This window comes from Apteryx mantelli, chromosome 2 (assembly GCF_036417845.1).
Source record: "Apteryx mantelli isolate bAptMan1 chromosome 2, bAptMan1.hap1, whole genome shotgun sequence".
NCBI classification, from domain to species: Eukaryota; Metazoa; Chordata; class Aves; order Apterygiformes; family Apterygidae; genus Apteryx; species Apteryx mantelli.
Window position 1 is genome coordinate 27,769,199 of NC_089979.1, and position 19,174 is coordinate 27,788,372.

At 41.7% G+C, this 19,174-nt stretch overlaps 1 protein-coding gene across 1 annotated transcript in view; it reads left to right on the forward strand.

Annotated features, from left to right (window-relative positions):
• The first annotated feature begins 1,595 nt into the window (after window positions 1-1,595).
• The window catches only part of RIMS2 (regulating synaptic membrane exocytosis 2), a 492,192-nt gene continuing 474,613 nt past the window's right edge, over window positions 1,596-19,174 (forward strand). The window contains 1 exon segment of the mRNA XM_067292312.1: window positions 1,596-1,931. Within this exon segment, the coding sequence (XP_067148413.1) occupies window positions 1,765-1,931 (167 nt within the window). The 5' untranslated portion in view covers window positions 1,596-1,764.

Below are 19,174 nucleotides of genomic sequence, written 5' to 3' on the forward strand. Positions count from 1 at the left end.
TCATAACGCGAGAGAGCAGCAGGCAGTTTTCTAACTACACTACCGTGAATAGATTGAAAACCAACCGATCTGGATTAAATTCATTTTTAACACCCCCGGATATGTTACTTTCCATTAATTTGGGCTGGACGGCATTTTTGGCATTGTATGACTGCTTTTCCAGAAATTGTTTCTCAGGCAGCAGAAGCGCTGTGAGAGGTGTGTGCCTGGCAGCGCTTCCAGCGCGGGAGGCGCTCCCCGTCCCTGGCCCGCTTTCAGCGGCGCCCTTCTGCTTCCCCGGGCAGGGGCAACCCGGCAAAACGCGCCGGCACAAATCCTCCACCTCGCGCTGGTGGCACGATGCTCCCGCCGCGGCTGCGATATAGGTACGCGCGCGGCAGCACCTCTGTCGGGCGGCGCGCACAAAGCCAAACAGAAGGATCTGCTCCGAAGGCGGGGGGGACCCGCGGAGGTGGGGGCCTCCAGGAGCGCCTCGGCCCGCCGCGCTCCTGCCCCCCGCTCGGGGCCTTCGCCCGCTCCCCGCTTTCCTCCAGGGCCCCCGCGGGCCGGGCCGGGCCGCGGCGAGGCGCAGCCGCGGCGGCGCCAGCCCGGCCCCACCTGTGGCGGCTGCCGCGGCGGGGGCGGGGGGAGGGGCGGCTCCCGCCGCGCGCGCGCCGCCGCCTCCCCTCAGGCGGCGCCGCGGCCGCTCCCCGCCCTTCCCGCCTCGGCCGCTCTCCGAGCGGGCTCCTCTTCCCCCCCCGCCGCCCCCCGGAGCCGCCGGGCTCGGTCCTCCCCGCTGCGGCTCCTCCTCGCCCTCCCTCCCGTGGTTTCTATCGCGTCCATTTTTGTGCGCTTGTAAATAAATAAATAATAATCGCCCGCCGCCTCCGTCCCCTCCCCCGCCGCCCGAGCCGCCGCGGCCGCGCAGCGTCGCTAGGCGGCGGGCGCTGGCCCCCCCGCGGCAGGAAGAGGCGTCGCGCTGGTCCCGCGGCGGTGACGGCGGAGGATGCGGAGCCCTCTGCCGTGACTCCGGCGCTCCGCGATGCCATGGGCTAGGCGGCCGCTGTCCCGCAGCCCAGACGGGAGCAGCCGAGCGAGGCGGCGACAGGCGGCGGCCCGGCCCGGCAGAGCAGCGGCGGCGGCGGGAGGCGGCGGCGGCCGCGAGCGGCGCCCCGCGCCCCCCTCCGCGGACGGCGGCGAGGAGTTAGGAGCCGGCGCTGGCGGCCGGGGCCCTCCGCGGACGGCGGCGAGGAGTTAGGAGCCGACGCTGGCGGCCGGGGCTGGGACTCGCCCGCCGGGGCTCCCCGCCGCTCCGCCTCGCCCCGCCGCCTGCCCCCTGCCCTCCCCGCCTGCGGCCGCCTCCCTGACTCCGTCCCGCCGCCTTCCCCGGGCGCTCGGCGTCAGGATCATCCCGCTGTGACCCCAGCCGCGGGGCGTCTGGTGCCGAGCCGGCCCTTCCCTTCCCCTCGCCTCGCCGCCTCCGGCCCTCCTCTGCCGAGCCCCTCTTCCCCGCCGCTCCCCCTGCTCGTCCCCGGCCTTCCCCTGCCGCCGCCGCCGCTGCCGCGGGGAGCAGGTGCCCGGTCGCGCGTGCGAGCTGGGGGCTCCGGGCACCCGCCCCCCGGGCGCTGCCTCTTCGGCGGGGCGGTCATTAGGCGCTGACTGATTACGGTGTATTGATTTGTATGTATTTCTCCCAGCGCCGGTGGCGGCCGCTCCCGCTGGTGCCGCCGCCGCCGCCGGAGTTAGGACAGTGTTTCCCGTAGCGGTGCCGAGCTCCAGCCCAACATGTCGGCTCCTGCCGGGCCCGGGGGCGGCCCTGCTCCTCCGCCGCCGCCGGCTCCTCAGCCCGAGATGCCCGATCTCAGCCACCTCACGGAGGAGGAGCGGAAGATCATTCTGGCCGTCATGGACCGCCAGAAGAAGGAAGAGGAGAAGGAGCAATCCGTGCTCAAGTAAGGGCAGCCACATCCCTCCCGCGCCCGGCGGCGCCAGGGCCGGGGCGCGGCGGGGCCGGAGGGGGGTCGCGGGCGGGCGGGCGGGCGATGCCTCGCTGCCGGCTGTGCCCGGCGGGTGTGGGGCGGCGCGGGGCGCGGCGGCGGCAGGGAGACCGCGCGGCCGCCGGGCTGGCGCGGGGCGGCGGCGGGCCGGGGCCGGGCCCGGGGCTGGGGCTGCGCGCCGGGCACCGGCGGGGCACGGCGCCCAACATGGCCGCGCAGGTGCCGCTCGCGCCCGCCCAGCGCTATTAGGGAAGGGCGGGGTGGGCCGGGGCGGCGGTCGGCGCCGCCGGAGGGGGCGGATCGGCGGCCTCGGGCCCGCCGCGGGGGCACGGCGGGCGGCGGCGGCGGCCCTGCCCGGGGCGCAGCGGGGCCGCCGGGGCCTAGGCTCCGGCCGTCGCTCGGGGTGGGTTTGCCACAGCCGCCATCTTCCTCCAGCAACGTGTCTGCCGCCCGCCCCCGCCTCGCTGCTCTTTCCCAGCGCCAGGCGCGGCGCGGGGAAGCGGGAGCGGGGCGGCCCCGCTCGGCCCCGGCGCCGCGGCGGGCGGCCCTGGCCCCGGCGCCGCGGCGGCGCTTCAGCACCGGGAGCTGTCCCGGCGCGCCGGGGGCGGCGAGGCGGCAGCCGCCGCGGCGCTGCCCGGCTCCGAGGGGCGACGCCGCGGCTGTCGGCGGCGGTAGTTCCCCCGCAGACCTAGTTAGCAAGCACCGAGTAAGCTCGGGGGAGCCGCGTGCCCTCCGCGGCGGGCAGCCGCGCGGCTTTCCGGGGCTTCGGCATAAGCTAAAGCCGCCGCTAGCACGGGCGTTACTTGTGCGAGTGCCGCGAAGCGGAAGCACCAAGTGGGGTTTTACCCCAGAACAAAGCAAGCTCCGGCGGGAGAATTAGCACTGTGTCTTGGGCATGCCGGCTTCAGCTGCCCCTTCAGACCCAGGACCTGAAAGCTGTCTTCTGGGCTCTGTCTGCGGGCTCTGGAAGTGTGTTTCTAAGATTTGTTGCCTTATTGTTAGTGTCAGAGTGGGAACTTAGACTTCCATTATCGTTTGTGTGACAGCTGCTAACCTGGGAGGTGCTCTGCTCCTACAAACACTTCAATGTCTGTCCAAAAAGATGATTTATTTGATGAACATTTTGAAGAACAACAGTGTGACGTAAGCACTGGAAAGCAAGTGCTGTATCTCGTTTTATTACTCTAAATAGTGAAAACTAAATAGCTTTCAGTCTAATATTACACAATTTGTTTGCTGTTGTGACACTTTTATTTTAAAAGAGCTTAAGCTCTTCTGCATTTGTAAGTGTTATGGCATATCAAAATAGAAAATACAAATTTTTGTCTTGAAATCTCTGCACTTCTAAAAATCATTAGCAAAGAATGAAATGGAAAGTTATTCAACTTGCAGTTTTAATATATAATAATAGTGTTACGATTTTTAAAAAGGTTCCTGGCAGCTTTTGTTTTAGACTATATAATATTTATGATCCAATATAATCTATGATTTCAATATGATGCTCTGTAGAAATATATATGTAGCTTTTTAAATGGAAGTTACATTCTGTATATTTAACTGTGCCTGAAAAAAATGAGCATAAAGAATTAACCGCTTAGCTTCTAAAAGTAGGTAAAATGCTAACAGCTTCCTGTGCTGTTGCTGATTATGCCTATTGTAGGCAGGATTATTTACGTTATTTTATGAAAGGAAGAGACAAAGCTAGGATCGGTTTTAACTGTTCAGCTTACAAATGAAAAATAAACCATTCTCAAATAATGATGAGGTAAAATCAACTGTAAGAAATGAAATGGAACTGTTTCCATTTGTAAACGTCTGTGTCTTGAAAGCAGACAATGGACAGAAGACAGGTCTTCACCACAGTCTAAAAATAAAGTATAAACTTTATGTGGGCTTTAGTTTCCCATTATTTTTCACTGAAGTTTCCTCTTGAGTCCTGTGTAAGCAGTAAGGGAAACAGCAGAGCATAAAGTTTATACACAGAGGACAGCCTAAAACAGCTGTCTTATGAAAATGCTGTTGGCAATGGAATTTGGATAGATGGCCTGTAATAGTTTATAGGATATTGAGAAGTGATACGGTGTCAGATTAGCAACTAACCAGTTTTATTTTTCATAAAGTGAAGTGACTCCTTGAAACTTTCAGATACATGTTTGTTCTGAAAATATCTACAGATTTATTAATCACCACCTTCTGCCAAAATCACACCAAACTTTGTTCTGTACTTTTAGGTAGATATTACTGAGTTTAATTCTCTTGGAAGTTATCTTCTTTCTGCTCAGAGATGGGGAAAAAAAAAGAAAACCCCATATATATGAACGAACTATTGTTATTGCATATAGATAAAGAAAGAGCTAAATCCTGCAGCCCTTGTTCAAGTGTAATTCTCCTCGAAGGCAAGCTCCTTTTGAAGTGGAAGGTACTTTTGTCTAACTAAGCAATAAAACTGTGTCATTCCACTCCATAGAAAAAATAGGGGAAGATAAAAAAAAGATGCTGGAAACAGAGTTGACACTTGGAGATTATACCACAAGACCTGCTCAAATGTTGTAGGAGGGGGCAGGCATGAATTTCCTCTAAATTTTGGATAATTGGTGGTGATCAAGTGTCAGCATGAATGGCTAGCCCCTGGACTCTACTTCCTTTCTCCATTCTATTTCTATTTTGTGCTTTTCAAATTCTTATGCTGTGCCCATCACTGTGGTATTTGAACATCTTCCAAAAGTGCATTAAGTGGTGTGACTCACATCTGTAATGTGGACTATTTATTCTTTTCCTTTCTCTCTCTGGGGTAAATATGTGTGGATTTAAAATAGACATATAACTTCTCCTCCTTATGCTTGTTTTACCCTTTTAGGGGAAAGGAAAGGCAGATTGTATAGAGTTGTAATCTGTAGCAACTAATGGTGATCAGGTCAGCATGAATTCTTGCCAGGATTTGCTGGAACATGAAGGCATGTAAAATAGAAGCTTTCCAGATTTGCGCTGTCCCGTGGCCTGGTTTGGTTGGTGAGATCCACCTCATTATGGTCGTGCACAGCGTTCCTGTTGTGGGGCTTCCTGTTGAAAGGGAGGGTGGGCAGCAAAGGCAGCTGCTGTGACTGTCTTCTCTGGAATTTTGGGGACCCTTGGGTGCATTTTGATTGTTGTGTACTGCGAAAGTGTCTTTTTGACAAGGTTATTGAACGTAAGTTTTGCGTAATATTTCATATGTGTAATGTATGACACTCAAAGAAAGTAAACTTATGTCTGTACACCAGGTCTAAGTCCGTCTCTGTTGTTATAGGAATATTTACATATTTTCAACTTCTGTCTGTGGATGTTTTGCTTTTTTGGCTATAGCATAGAACTTTTGGTGATGGCTTTTCCTTTAAGGCTGTGCCTGTAAGAGGCACATCCTGCCTCTTACAGTTTCTAGTTTTGTGTGCATAAGCTTTCTAACAGATTTTAGATAATGCATTTTCTCTTCATGAATTGATTTATGGGCTCAGTCCTGTGCTTTTTTATTTTTCATTTGTACTTGATTTGTGTCAAAAGACTGGCTTGAGAGGATGCACACATGAAGAAGATTCACAGAAGATGCTAGGATGATGACATTATTTGTGAAAGACTTGTGTTTTAGCCTCTGTGGTGCAGTATCATGAATTTTCACCTCCTTTGCATGTCCATACTATTCTAAAAATAAAATAAAATGCTCTCCTTGTAAAGTCAGACTCACAGTTCTGAAAAGGTATCTGTTTGAACTTTGCAGGGATATGGGCTGTTTGGCTTAATATAAGGCAAGTTTTCCTGTGAGAAATTTAATTATGAAAACGTTCAGCTTTTCATATGTTTGCAGAGTATCACCTAGCTTTACCATGAGGTCCTTATTAAAGATCTCAGGGTTTGTGGGTTTTTTGGGGTGACCGAAGTCAGATAGTGTTGTCACCTTTTTTTTATGCAGGGCTAGTGAGAAACAGGACGGGCTGGCTAGATAGGCAGGTAGGTGTGACTGCCTGTGGGCTTGCACCTGCTCAGCTCTCTGTGTCAGTGGTTGCCCAGCCGTGGCTGAGAGCTGGGTAGCCGCCGTTACTGGCACAAAATCCCTGTCAAGTGGACCACAGAGCAGCCAGACTGTGGGAGCTGTGCAAGGCACTGTGGGCGAGGAAGGTGTGGACAGCGTGCTGGGACTGGGGGAGCGGAAGCAATAGACTGACGGCTGTGAGTCACCGCAGTGTAAATATCCGTCTCACAAAGCGATCGTACTGCTTTATAAATACTTGTACTGCTTTATAAATAATCAACTATGATTTACACTACTTTAAAAGTATTGTAGGTTTAGGATTTGGATTTGGGGGCTGGAGGGAAGACAGAAGAGCAGGTGGTGATTCTTCTTCTTCTTCTTTTTTTTTTTTTTTCCAGAATAGAGATATGTATATGGGAAATTCCAAAGTTTATAAGTAATGCAAAAGGATTTACGTTTGAGCTGCATAGGACTCCAGTCAATGTTAGTTGTAAGTGATGCTCCCGTAACTTCACATTGAATTTTGTCTGAATCTAGAGTGCTGATCAGAGTAGGCTATTGTTATACTGCTTATTATTTTGCTTTTGTTTCTATGTACTATAAAGTAAAAGTACATGGTCAAGATGATTTTGAAAATAATAACTTTATGCAGTTTAAAAATGGGTGATAGTGGCAGTTATAACGAGTTACAGATGAGGAAGAACACAAATCCCTTTCTGCCTCTTTTCTCTTCCCTTTTGCCTTCTCTTTTTGCTCCCTCGTTTCCTGCCCTTCCTATATTCTTGGTCTTCTTCCCTTTTCTTTTAACAATTTGTACTGACTTTTTGGCCTCTCTCAACATTGCCATTAAGTCTTCTCTCTTACTGCATGGTTAGACATTTTATACTGTAGATAGTATTTGTCAGGGTGTTACAGCTTGTGCCGTTTGCTGTTTGAGAAGACCCAGTGTTTGCAGTTGTTCTGAAAAGCATCTAGCACATCTTAGACACTGTCTGCAAGTAGTAGTAGTAATAGTAGTAGTTCCTGCTGGTGACTAAGCAGAATGCATTTGGAGACTCTACAGACTGGCAGTAACTCTGATTACTGAGATATCTAATGTTAATGTTGAGTAAAATTTCAAAAGACTCGAATAGTGCTAATGTTGTTTCAGTGTTCAAAAAGTGCAAGCAGGATGAGTTGGAGGTAGACAGGCCTGATGTCAGGTGGGACCAAAACCTAGAAAAGTTATAGAAAATAGAATACCTAATAGAAAATAAAGGATTTAGTTAATAAAGAACCCCCAAAATAGATATTCAACACCAGCCAGTATGTGCTTTCTGAAAAATGTCTTGTCAAATAAATCTGTTTTCACTCTTCTTCAAAAGAAAAAGAAGAAAATGCTTAATTTTGCATTTTCAAGGCAAGAGGGTAGACCACACTTTCAGGCTCTGGAACTGTGTCCTAGAAAGCAGCAACCAGGTGAAATTCAGTGGTCTCTGAAAGTCAGGTTAGATGATTGAATGCTGCATTCTGGATTTTGTATGCATGCAACTGTGAGCTGGATAACTTTTAAATAACTGAGAATGTCAAACAATTGATTTTTCCTTTGAAAGAACAGCTTAATTACAGTGTATATACTGTAAGTGCGAAAATACACAGAACAGATAGGTTACTATAGAGCTGAGACTTGTAACTTGATATAAAATGTGTTTTTACCCTGCCAATGAAGTTTTAAAATGCTTGCAATATATTCAGAGTTCCATAATGAGGAGGGAAAAGTAATAAAATGGTTTAAACTTTGAAATTTAATCCAGTGGAACTACTCATATGAAATGAGTCATTTACATAAATGTTCAGTTTTTATCTGTAAAGTAGACATAACAGTCTTGGGAATTTTTTTCAGCTGAATGCCATCTCTCTTCCCTCTGCTTTACTCTCTTCCTTAAAGTTTTACCATCCTATTCAGAGTCAGAAGGCTATGAAAGTTTGTAAAAACATTGGGCTACCTTTTCCAGGCTCATCTTTTCCAGGAAGGATTTTTTTGTGTTGCCTTTTTCTTTCCTTTTTCCCCAACGTCTTCTCTGATGGCTTTTTTGACAGGAAGAGGAACTTGGGGAGATAAAAACAAAAAGATCACAAAAAATGATTACTTTAGTTACATCTCTTCTCTAATTGTGAGACTGCCACAGACATTACACCTTAACAATGAAATTCCAGCTTCAAGGTGGGTACAATTTTTTGAGTTAGGATCAGATCATGGGGACTGTCTTAATCAGTTGTCCTGCTATATCATGGTTAATAGCTACATGTTAATCTCTTTATAATTGGGCAAAGGTGAGTCGTCTTAATTTAGTATCATAAACAGGAAGAATCTAATTAAATACTGGTTGCTTAAAAATGACATTCAAACAACAGATGTCTTTTGGGCAAATTAATTGATTTTATAAATCTTAAACTCAAGTCAAATCCCATTGTTTTCCCTGTTTACTGAGCTTAGATTTTGTGTCCTTTACAGGATGACACAGTGTAACAGGAGGAGTTGTTATTTTCTCAAATTATAACTGTCTGTTGAGGTGATATTATAGTTTAGTACTAGGACAGTTTAAATTTAATCTGATTTTACTTTTGTAAACTCCAGCAACTTCACCTCATGATTATTAAGATTTGGATAATGCAATAAAATTGCAGAATGAGTGCTGTGCTGAAAAGCTGGTGCTGCTTGCTATTCTGTAACTGCTTCCTCATGTTGCTCCTCCAAGGTATTGTTGGGAAGTTGCAAAGGGATGATCAGTCAGGACTGAGATTGTAAGCGTTAATCCAATAGTACAAGATCATATAAGGGAATAAGTGCATTTAAGAAGTTACTACATATCATTTTAGGGGAGTAAGAGTTCACAGTAATTTATACAGTTCTCTAATGTTTTTGCTGAAAGTGGAAGACAATTCATTTATAGTCTTGAATTCATATATCAGCTGTCATCACATTTCCCTGGCTAAACATGTTTGTAGGGTGATCTTAGTTGTGTTTCAATAAACTGAAATCGTATTCATGCATTTTGATGGTGGAGGAGTTTGTAGTATTTAACTTTACTTATCTTCTGGAGTTTTGAGGGTTTGATGGGAAAGCCTGAAGGATATCTTTGATTCAGACTTTTAACTCTTCTATTAAACTCAAACCAAGATAACCTTTTTGTTCTATTAGGAGTTAGCAAAAGCTGAACTTGTGTTTCAAAAAAGTCCACATGCCTCTATTTATAAATTCACAAGGAAAAACTTTAAACTTTAATTAACATGAAGAAGTTATTTTAGTGTCTTTTTACCGTCTGTGTGGAGTTGGATCTTTCTTCTTAAATCTCATATGGAGTTGTTTGAATACTGCCTGATAATTTATTTTTTCTCTGATTAACATTAAGATTTTTAAGGCAAATGGTTTCTTATAGCAAATACTGTATTATATTTGTGTATAGAACATCTCACAGGTCATACAGCAATACTGAGTATTTGATATAACATCGCATTTTGATTCTATGTATTTATAAGGGCAGTCTTTCTTTAGAATGTGTATTTTCTTAAGCATTTGAGGAACATCAAATGTTTTGACCTCTGAATATAATTGTGAGTTGTAAGCAGTCATTCTTTTTTGGAAAGTGTTTTGCAACCGTGCTTCATATAACTTTTCAAAAATGAGTTCTCCAGTGTGTTAAAAAGAGATCTGTTTCCATAGACTGTTACTCTAACTCCTGCTACATTTTCTCTTTATGGAATGGATGAGTGAAAAGTAATGCTTTTATGGCTGTTTCAAGCTCAGATAACACACAGAATAACAGAAAATAGGGCTGGATGGGACCTCAAGAGGTCCTCCAGTTCATCCTTTGCCTCAAGGCATAACATAGCCATTCCTGACAGCTACTTGACCAAGCTAGTGGTTCCCAGCTGTGACCGCCTGCCTAGCTAGTGAAATAAATAGGCTTCATGGCTGAGGTAGGAGCACATTACAAGTAATATACAGAATTTAAGCTAATCAGCCCTGCAAGAGCTGTGCTGGCTACATGGGAGAGGGTGAAGAGAGAGCAGCTGTGGGGCCAAAAAAGCTCCAGGATCCAGTTTAATATGAAGCTTGTCCATTTTTTTCAAATGACAGTTTACTAGTGAAAGGTACAGAAACAACTAATCTACCTACTGACCTAACCAGGAATAGAGATTCCATGATCTCCCTAGGTTATTTGTTTCAGTTACTTGGAGTAATTACCCTTAACATTAGATTTTTATTTTTTTTCCTAATGTTAAACCTATATCTCCTTCCTGCCACTTGTTACTCTGTCCCCAACAGAAATGCAGAGCAGTCTATTATTTTTCTTTTTGCAGCCACCATCATATCTCCTCCTGTAGATTCTCATTGTCTCCTTTCTGTAGACTTGACAGATCATATTTTCTAGACTTTTGGCCATTCTTGTTGCTGTCCTCTGTATTCTTTCTAATTTCTTTCTAATTCATCTCTTTTGAAATATAATGTCTGAAGCTGGACACAGTATTCCAACCAAAGGTGTATGGAGAGGGTGTAAGGATAACAGCAGGTGTCTTATATAGAACACTTGCCTTGTACAGCCAGTGTCACGTGTGTTTGTTTGTTTTTGTTGTGATATAGCATTGTTGACTCATGTTCAGCTTGTGATCTACTTTGACATGCTTTTCTGCAGAAATGCTGTTGAATGAATCATTCCTCATTTTGTATTTTGAAGTTGATTACCCCTGCTAAGCACAGTGTTTTGTCTTTATCCCTATTGAGTTCTATTCTATCTATATCAGAAGCCTCTTATGAATTTTGCATTAGAGCTCTTAAATAAAATGCATAAACAGCCCTTGTAGCAAGAACCACGAATTTGCCTCTAGAGAATATACTAATCTCAGACCTATTTAGTTAGACTTTCTCTTGCTTGTCCATACATTCACATTGACTGCACAGTTGTTCACTGGTAGGATGGAGAATAATCTCCATTTTGTTTTGCCCATAGCTTGTTGGTTAGAGAAGAGAGAGCTGTGCATTCAAATCTTCTCAAGCTGAGACAGGCTTAGAACACAGATCTTGTACTTCCTTGGAAAGAGTTATAATTCGTATGCTATTGTATGGGAAACAGTTGCTTCCTTTGCTGTATTCATTCAGTCTGTTGAACCTGTTGGCTGACTTGAAATAAATTTGATAAGTTATTTAAAAATATAAAAATATATAAAGATATTTATTTACTAAGGGTCTAATAAAAATAAGTAGGTGGGTAGTGGAAAGATATTCTCCACATTCCTGGCTAAGGAAAAGTCTTCTCGCACCATATTAGATGCCAAATAGTCCACATAGGAGAGGACCAACTATAGACATCAAAATAAATCAATCATGAGCTGTGAATCCTGATGAAATTTGACTTTATTAGCTTCAGTACTCATAGAACTACTTACTTAAGGAAAACGATTGCCTCAGTTTTGGTATCTTTTTCAGTCCTCTTTTACAACATCTGGAGCTTGGGCTAAGGATTGAGCCTAGAGAATCTCTGGGATTCTTCTGGCCAGATGCAAATATCTACAATATGAGACAACTACATCTGAAATAGCTTAGATTCCCTTTATAGCCAATGGAGAGAAAGAGGTGTCTTTAGGATGTGATCCATCTCGTCTTAAATTAGTTATTTCAGATGGGTCAGTTGAATTGCAGTTCCCATTTCTGGCCATGGGCTTGAAGAGAACATAGAGTGAGTATGTCAGAGTAGACATCCTGAGCTTGTAGACATCTTAAGCTAGGCAAGTTGAATCTCACCCTCAGAGTTCTGGCTTTGAGAAGAGCTCTTCACTACTTGTTCTTTTAGAAATTCCATAACCACTTTCTCTACTGGCCCTGACTTTTATTGTCAGTCTGCATCTTTTGCTAATCTTTCAGCCAGTTATTAATTAGGGCATGTTCATTTATCCATGTTTTTAATATTTGAGATGCACTGCCAGGAACCTGAGTATGTTTCCAAGGTTTTTTTTAGGAGTTAGTGTATCTTTTATACTAAATTCAGAAAGCCTGCAATGAACCAGGTTTAAAAGATGATCTTGGAATATCAGATCTTTCCAGTCTGTGGGATTAAGCGTATCTATCAACAAAACTCTTAATTTCTCTTAAATGGTTTCTGTTTGGATTTGCATCCAAAGCCCGGCTGTGTGCATTGTAAAGAAAATCTTCACATGCCATCCACCAGTGAAAATATTTAGTGGACATTTCAAACCAGAGGCTAGAATATTATGGTTGAAGGCAATCCAATTGCTAGATGAGAAGTTAGAAACACAGGAGATAATTTTTCATCTTGATTTGTCTACCACTTGTAAACTTAAAACAATACAACATTAAGACCCAAAGAAGTACAGAATGGCCTATAAACTCAACTTAAGATTACCATTTCTCTCCATAACTCACACACCATCTCTCTTCTTCCCTATATTGACATAAGTTAGAAAGATTTCAGTGTATGCTTTGAATTTCTTCCATGCTTTGAATCTCTTCTTTTCTACTAGTTAGCCATTGGTGTAATAATATTTATTTAGCTGCTGCATATTTACAAGTTGATAGGTCACTTTTGATTAAAAAAAAATTGATAAAGAAACTACAGATAAAAAAATACTATTGAATTGCTATTAAAAAACCCTATTTATATGCAGTCTGAATTCAGCACTTTCTTGCTTTAAAAGCCTGGAAAAGCAGGTATCCGCAGAAGATATTCTGTGGCATTGAAATCAAATATTTTTGCTGAATCAGACCCTAAGACAGTTCGGGAACATGGGTTTTGATTCAGCATACTTTCATTAATTTGGTTAGTCATTGCGATTATGATTCATTTCTTTCTGTGTAACCAACTGCTGCACAGTAAGTGACAGCTGAACCATGTATTATCTAACAGCTAGAAAAATAGCATCACTGTCATGTTTAGAAGGCTGAGGATTATATTTATATTGAACACTTACGTGTTCTGTACTAAGGTAAAATGCTTCAAGAAAATCTTAATTTTTCTCAAACTACTTGTATCATTACAGATATGAAATATAGCAACAAACAATATGAGCTATTTAAAAATAAGAACTTCATTTTAATTTATGAATTGAATGAAGCTTCTTGTTCTGATTTTGAATAATTTCCTGGCTTTTTGCATTAGTTGTAAAATTATGCCTGTGGCCACTTTGTTGATAGTCAGGTTTACATATAAATGACAGATTTGAAGAACCAAATGTAACCGAATGGGAAATATTTCTCAAGTGCTTATACTATTTCCATATTAACATATATCACATCAGAAGACATTTCAAGAGAAGCAGTAATTTTCATTATTCTGTTAAACTTCACCAAAAATACTCTCATGCAGAAATCCCAGCGGGATTCAGAGGTTAGCAGGTTGTAAAGTTAAGCAATAGGATTTGTATTTTTACCCAGTGTCTATATTTCTTTTAAAAAAATAATATCTTCCATGTTTAAAAATATGTGTCAGAAAATCCAGAGAGACTTTTTTTCCTGATTCTGGTTTGTCTGACAAAATGCTCTAGAGGGTGCTGCAAAGGCACTGAGCCAGGAAAAGGTATTTTCAGGGTAGAGCACCAAGTACTCAGAGCTGGAAAAGCATCAAATTCCCACATATGCTGGATAGCTGAACGTGCAGGTGGCTGGAGATGAATGAAATAGATGGGCTGTAGCTGAACATTGCTATACATTTGTATACTTTGTTTAGGCATGGTTGGAAGATTGGGGATTTTAGCGATGCCGGATTGTATTTATAAAAAGTCATCCATGTAGTTTACTGCGTGGTCTTGTCTAAAATTAGATCTGCGTCATGTATTTGAAAAGTCTTCATAACACAGATATTCCCTTGTATAAAAGAGATTTTTATTTGGAGAAAGGTAAAATAAACATTCAGTCAGACTTTTAACTATTAGTATGAATGGTCATATTTGTTTTACACAAACGAGAGTGATTATAATCGTATCGTGAGACCATGATCATGCTGACACTTATCTGCAAACTTAGCTTCTCACACATAAATAATTATTTCTTAACTCAGTGGGACCAGTTATGTACAAGCAGAAGATTCATTAATTTACAGGAATATGGGTTAAAATAGTGCAGTTGTTTTGATTTCATTATTTTTTCTAATCATATTTGAAATAAAAAAAAGAAATATTCACTGAAACTGCAATTTAACTGTGGGAGTTCAGTCATGGTATAATAGTTAATAATCAGTTTCTTTTTTTTTAAAGCTTTTAACCATTGTGTGCGTAAATACTATAGCATATCCTTTCCAAATTATAGCATTTGCTTTTCTAATAAAGAAGGGATTTTCTGGAAGTTTAACAGTAAATTAATTAGTTCAGTGAGTCATTAAATAAATAAAGGCACTGTTGTATATTTTTTGTTGTTACTAATTTGAACAACTGAATAAAATATTCTATTAATTTTACTCTTAGGTAAATGAGAAATAGTAGTTTAGAACTGGTAGCATTTTTTTGTCATTTTTCATAATCACAAGTTTCTTTCTTTGACAAGGCTTTAAGAGTGTTTTATTATAGTAATCATTGAAAAATTTGTCTTTCAAAAGGGCTGCTGTTCCTAATACAAGTAAGACTAAGCACATCCTTAATAAAGATGACCTATTTTAAAACAGCTCCTGCCTCCCATAGGCACTGCTGGGAGTTCAGTAAAGCTGCCCACAAGAAAGATGGTGGCTTGTGATAAAAGAGGAAAAGTGCCATCAAGTAACTTCTATCTTGTATATAAATAACTTTATTCAGTATTTATAAATTTATTGAATGGTATTACTGTGATGTGGAATGCAGCTTATGCCAGAGCTCTGTTGTGCATTTCCACTGCTTAGTATGTTTGGCTATTGTTAGTATCTTATTTTAGGGGTGATTACAACATCTGCATAACGGTTTTTATGTTTACATTACTAATATGTATTCTAGCCTTAGTTTCAGTTTAATAAAGTTTTTCTTTGGAAATTTGATACTGAGATACATTAAAGTGAAACCCAGAAGGAAAGGATTGTTAGTGACCTCTTGCCCGTCCACCCGCATATTCTGTGCCCTTTGGGTCACAATTAGTTTCAACTTGCTGTAATAAATGAAAACCTATATAATAATTTATCCTGAAGCTTGTAACTTACTAGGTTCACAGCTAAAATTTGTATCACTGCCCTTTCAGTATGGTGTAAGTATTCTGCAGTATTTGGCAGAGGCTAGCTCGAGCTCTTTGCAACCAGGTTGCCCATTGAACCGAGGCGGGGGGGAAGAGGCTCCTCGGGCGGCAGGGCCGAGCGGCCCTGCGGGCGCCAGAGCTGCAGCTCCATCCGCACCTGCGCTGCCGCTCCCCATCGTTGTCCCACCACGAGGGGCAGGAGGACCGTCTAGTGCCACTGCTCTCTTTGTGAGGAAAGCTAAGAAAATGTACATAAAATTTTTCTGTTGAATAACTTGAGTCAGAAAATGACTGCTGGTGTTTCTTCAGGTAGAATGAGCTTTTGTGTCTCTGTATCCAACAGTGTATGCAGTTTTTGTCTCAAACAGACACTTTTAAAACCTTGATTTTATATGATCTAATAAAGGTAGGGTGGAATCTAAAGCTTTCTGACCTAACAGGACAAGTTTGTTCAGACCATAGGGTATGGAAGAAAAGGAGGGCGGAAATAGCTTACTTAGATGAAGCTGGCTAAGCAGATGGGCTCCAGAAATTGTGGTGTTGCATTTTCTATGTATTTAAAAAAACCTGTGATGTGATCTGGGACATAAATAATGACAGATGCGTAGCAAGGGTCCTAGCTGTAATTGCTGCACCCATAAGCTCTTATATTTTCACAGGTGACATAATGACCGAAGGCTCTTTTTATTGTGTGAAATAATGGGAGAGCTGTTTTGCCCCTAGTATTTGAATTTCTTTATGGAGATAAGATCTGATTGTTCAAATTATATGATGATTTTGGCTCTAAGTTTATTTGTAATTTACTTGAAATACAGGCTACATGGATATTTTAGGTAAGAGGAGATATGAATAATTTTGTTGTAATTTAATCTGCTATTAAAACAGCATTAGATAGTGAATCCTGTAGATTACAACAATTATGGTTGAATTTAAATATGCTGAGGTCATGAACTACTGAATCTTTATAAGAGAGCACAGAGGAACACAAAGTGCGAATGTCCTACTGCTAGTGTCTATGCAAACACATAAGCAAAAGATAAACCCTGGCTTTAAAGTGTTTAGACTTTTTGTAATTGTCATAAAAGTAAATGATTTTGTCAAGTTATAGGCTGCAGTCTTGCAAACTGATTTGTGCATGTGATACGTAACCTAACTGATAAGAAGTAAAATTAAAAATATCACTATATGGGTAACAATTTTCTGTATGCCTAGCTTCTCTATTTTTAAACAATGCTACAACATAGAGGGACATTTCATTTTTCAGGAGAGAAAGAAATTGTTAGGATTAGGACTATTATCTAGGACTATTAAATATCCACATATTTTGTACTATTTGTTTGCTAATATTAGCTCAGTGTTCCTTAGGAGATACATTCTACTATTGGTTAGAAAATATCTTTTCTCTGTGATTTCTCTAACGGTCATCTTTGTTTGCTCTGCATTTTGTTGAAAAATAAAACAACTCTTCCCCTTCTTATGCCTCCCCTCTGGACTGCTAGTACAAGTTGCTATGCAAAAAATATTTTACTGTGTTCCTCTTGTATTATACCCCAGATTGAGTGTGATGGTCCTCTTTGCAGAATCAAAGCCCACTCTTCTGGAATGATTTGCTGCCCCAAAATATGAATGAATTATGCATTTTAAAAATGTCATATTCACTCAGAAGCTAGCAATTTTATTAAAACTAACTTCCTTTTGAACATTTTTTCTATAAATATCAGACACAAATTCCTGGAGGGTATAGTAGGCTTTTACTTTTTCACAGGTTAATATTCATACTGTCTCAGTGTCTGGTTCAACAAACGTCCAGTGTCTGACTGGCTTACAGTGACTCCATTATTGGTTTGTACTGCTGGCTTGAGTGCCTGCATTATTGTAAAATGAAATATTAAGAGGTCTTCCCACCTAATGCTGTATGTAAAGAAGATGCACATATACTTGATGGTTTTCTCTGTAGAAAACGAGGCTGGAATTTGTATATTCCTTCTAGAGATCTATCTGAGATGTTACTGGAATTATTCTGAAATAAGGAAGATATTATGAACAGCATGCTCATTTTAAACAAGACTTATTTTTCCATCCAAGAAATGACACATTTCTTCCTGTACTCCAAATATATTTTAAATTATCTAAATAGTAGGTTGATATTTTAAATTTTACATATATTTAGGTTAGATAAGATAGGCTTTTCCAATTCTTGTAATTTTGTATCCATTTTATACACAATAGCTTTCTGGGAGATGACCAGTCAAGCCTGTCAGTATTACAGATTTTAGTACAGACTAATTTAAAATATTTTACTTTCCCCAAATCATAATCTTTTACAGATGATGCCTGTAAGAAAATATTTGGGTTAGACCATAACACTGGCAAATAAAACACATCTTGATGTTTTCCTGAAAATGCTGTTTCCATAATAAAATGATTTAACCTGATTTTGGTTTAACTTCCATTCTTTTATACTGTTATAAGTCTCCTGATGTCATTAGATCACTTCTGATTTAATCTTACTGTCAAAAAAAAAAATCAGGTCTGTTATTCCTCATCATTTATGTCAAAACCTATGATGGCAATGCTGGAGTGAGAGACTGCAGACCGCCTCTCTCCTGTCTTGGAGAATTTAAGCAATGAAATTGTAGTTCCTGGACTGGCTCAGTTGCCTTTGGCATGATGGCAAGAACGGTAATCAGAAGGGAGGCGTAATGCCCACGCTGGGTAAATCCTGAAACAAAAAAACATTCTGTCATTTTGGAGTTGTGTTCTTTGGGCGCGTAAGACCTCTCTTGTTCTTACTCGATACAGGGGGCCCTTGCTGTATTGTCAAAATTACTGCACCTATTTCCAAATATGCTTATGTGTACTGTTAATATTGCTTGAGCTGGAGGTAGATAAAGTGAGAGCATGGGTTGTACATTGGCTGCTAATATTTTTCTGATGTCTTTAATATTCTTACACAGTAAGGGGTTTTCTAATAATTTCTTCAAATACTGATAATGTCTTTCTGTGATAGAACTGGATAAACATAACAATGTCTAGTGATGTATATGTAGCTAAATGGAGAAAATCTATAAAATAAATACAGGAAAGTGAGATAATTTGCTCAGAGTACCACAGCAAGTGAGTACAATGACTGGTATTCATTACAAATATTATAATTAATCATGCTATGCACTATATCTGTTAAAAATAAACTTAGTTGTCTTCTACAAAGTGGTGAAGAAGTTAGCAGCCCTTATAGCTTCAGCACTTCATGTGTACATGGTTGCTTCTAAGGCTTCTTCCTTTCATTTCTTTTGTCTTAAATTCTTTGTTAATCTTGCACACCTTTGGCTACTGTGCTACCTCCAAATATTTTTGTGTAACATCAGTTTGTGGTCTAGGTGCAGTATAAAGGTTAGTATTATAATAAACAGTGAAACTAGTGTACATTCCACAAAGGTGAGAAAGCTCTTGAGTCAAAGTTCAAGAAAAATTGCATGTATAACAAGTACTGTGCTTTTAATAGAAAAAGGAGAGTAGAAGGAAAGAGCAATATTATATCCACACTTATGACATCATCCTGTGTATAGACAGATCTTTAGGTTTTTATTTGCTTGCAGCAGATGAATGGAGGACAACTGGGCTTACAGTGTTTCTATTGCTCTCTTTTACAAACTAGCCTTTAAGAATATGCTCACTATTGGAGTTACTTGAATCAGTTTTTGTATAAATTTTTTCTGGACTTCAAAAATATTTAAAGAATAATTCTGATTTAAAGCTAACAGAAAGCTATATAATTTAAAAAGGGTGTAAAGCCAAAATTATGCACTTCATTTGTCTAATATTTTAGATCTGGAGTGTCCTGTGTATGAGCGTTGTATATGATTTTTTTGAAAATGCCTATTATCTTTGAAAAATAAGCAATAAGAAGTATCCTTTGGTGTCCCACTAAGAGAATCTTTCTGATTAAAAAGAATTTACATTCCATTTTATACTATAAAACACTTTTTATACCATCTTCTCTATAGTCGA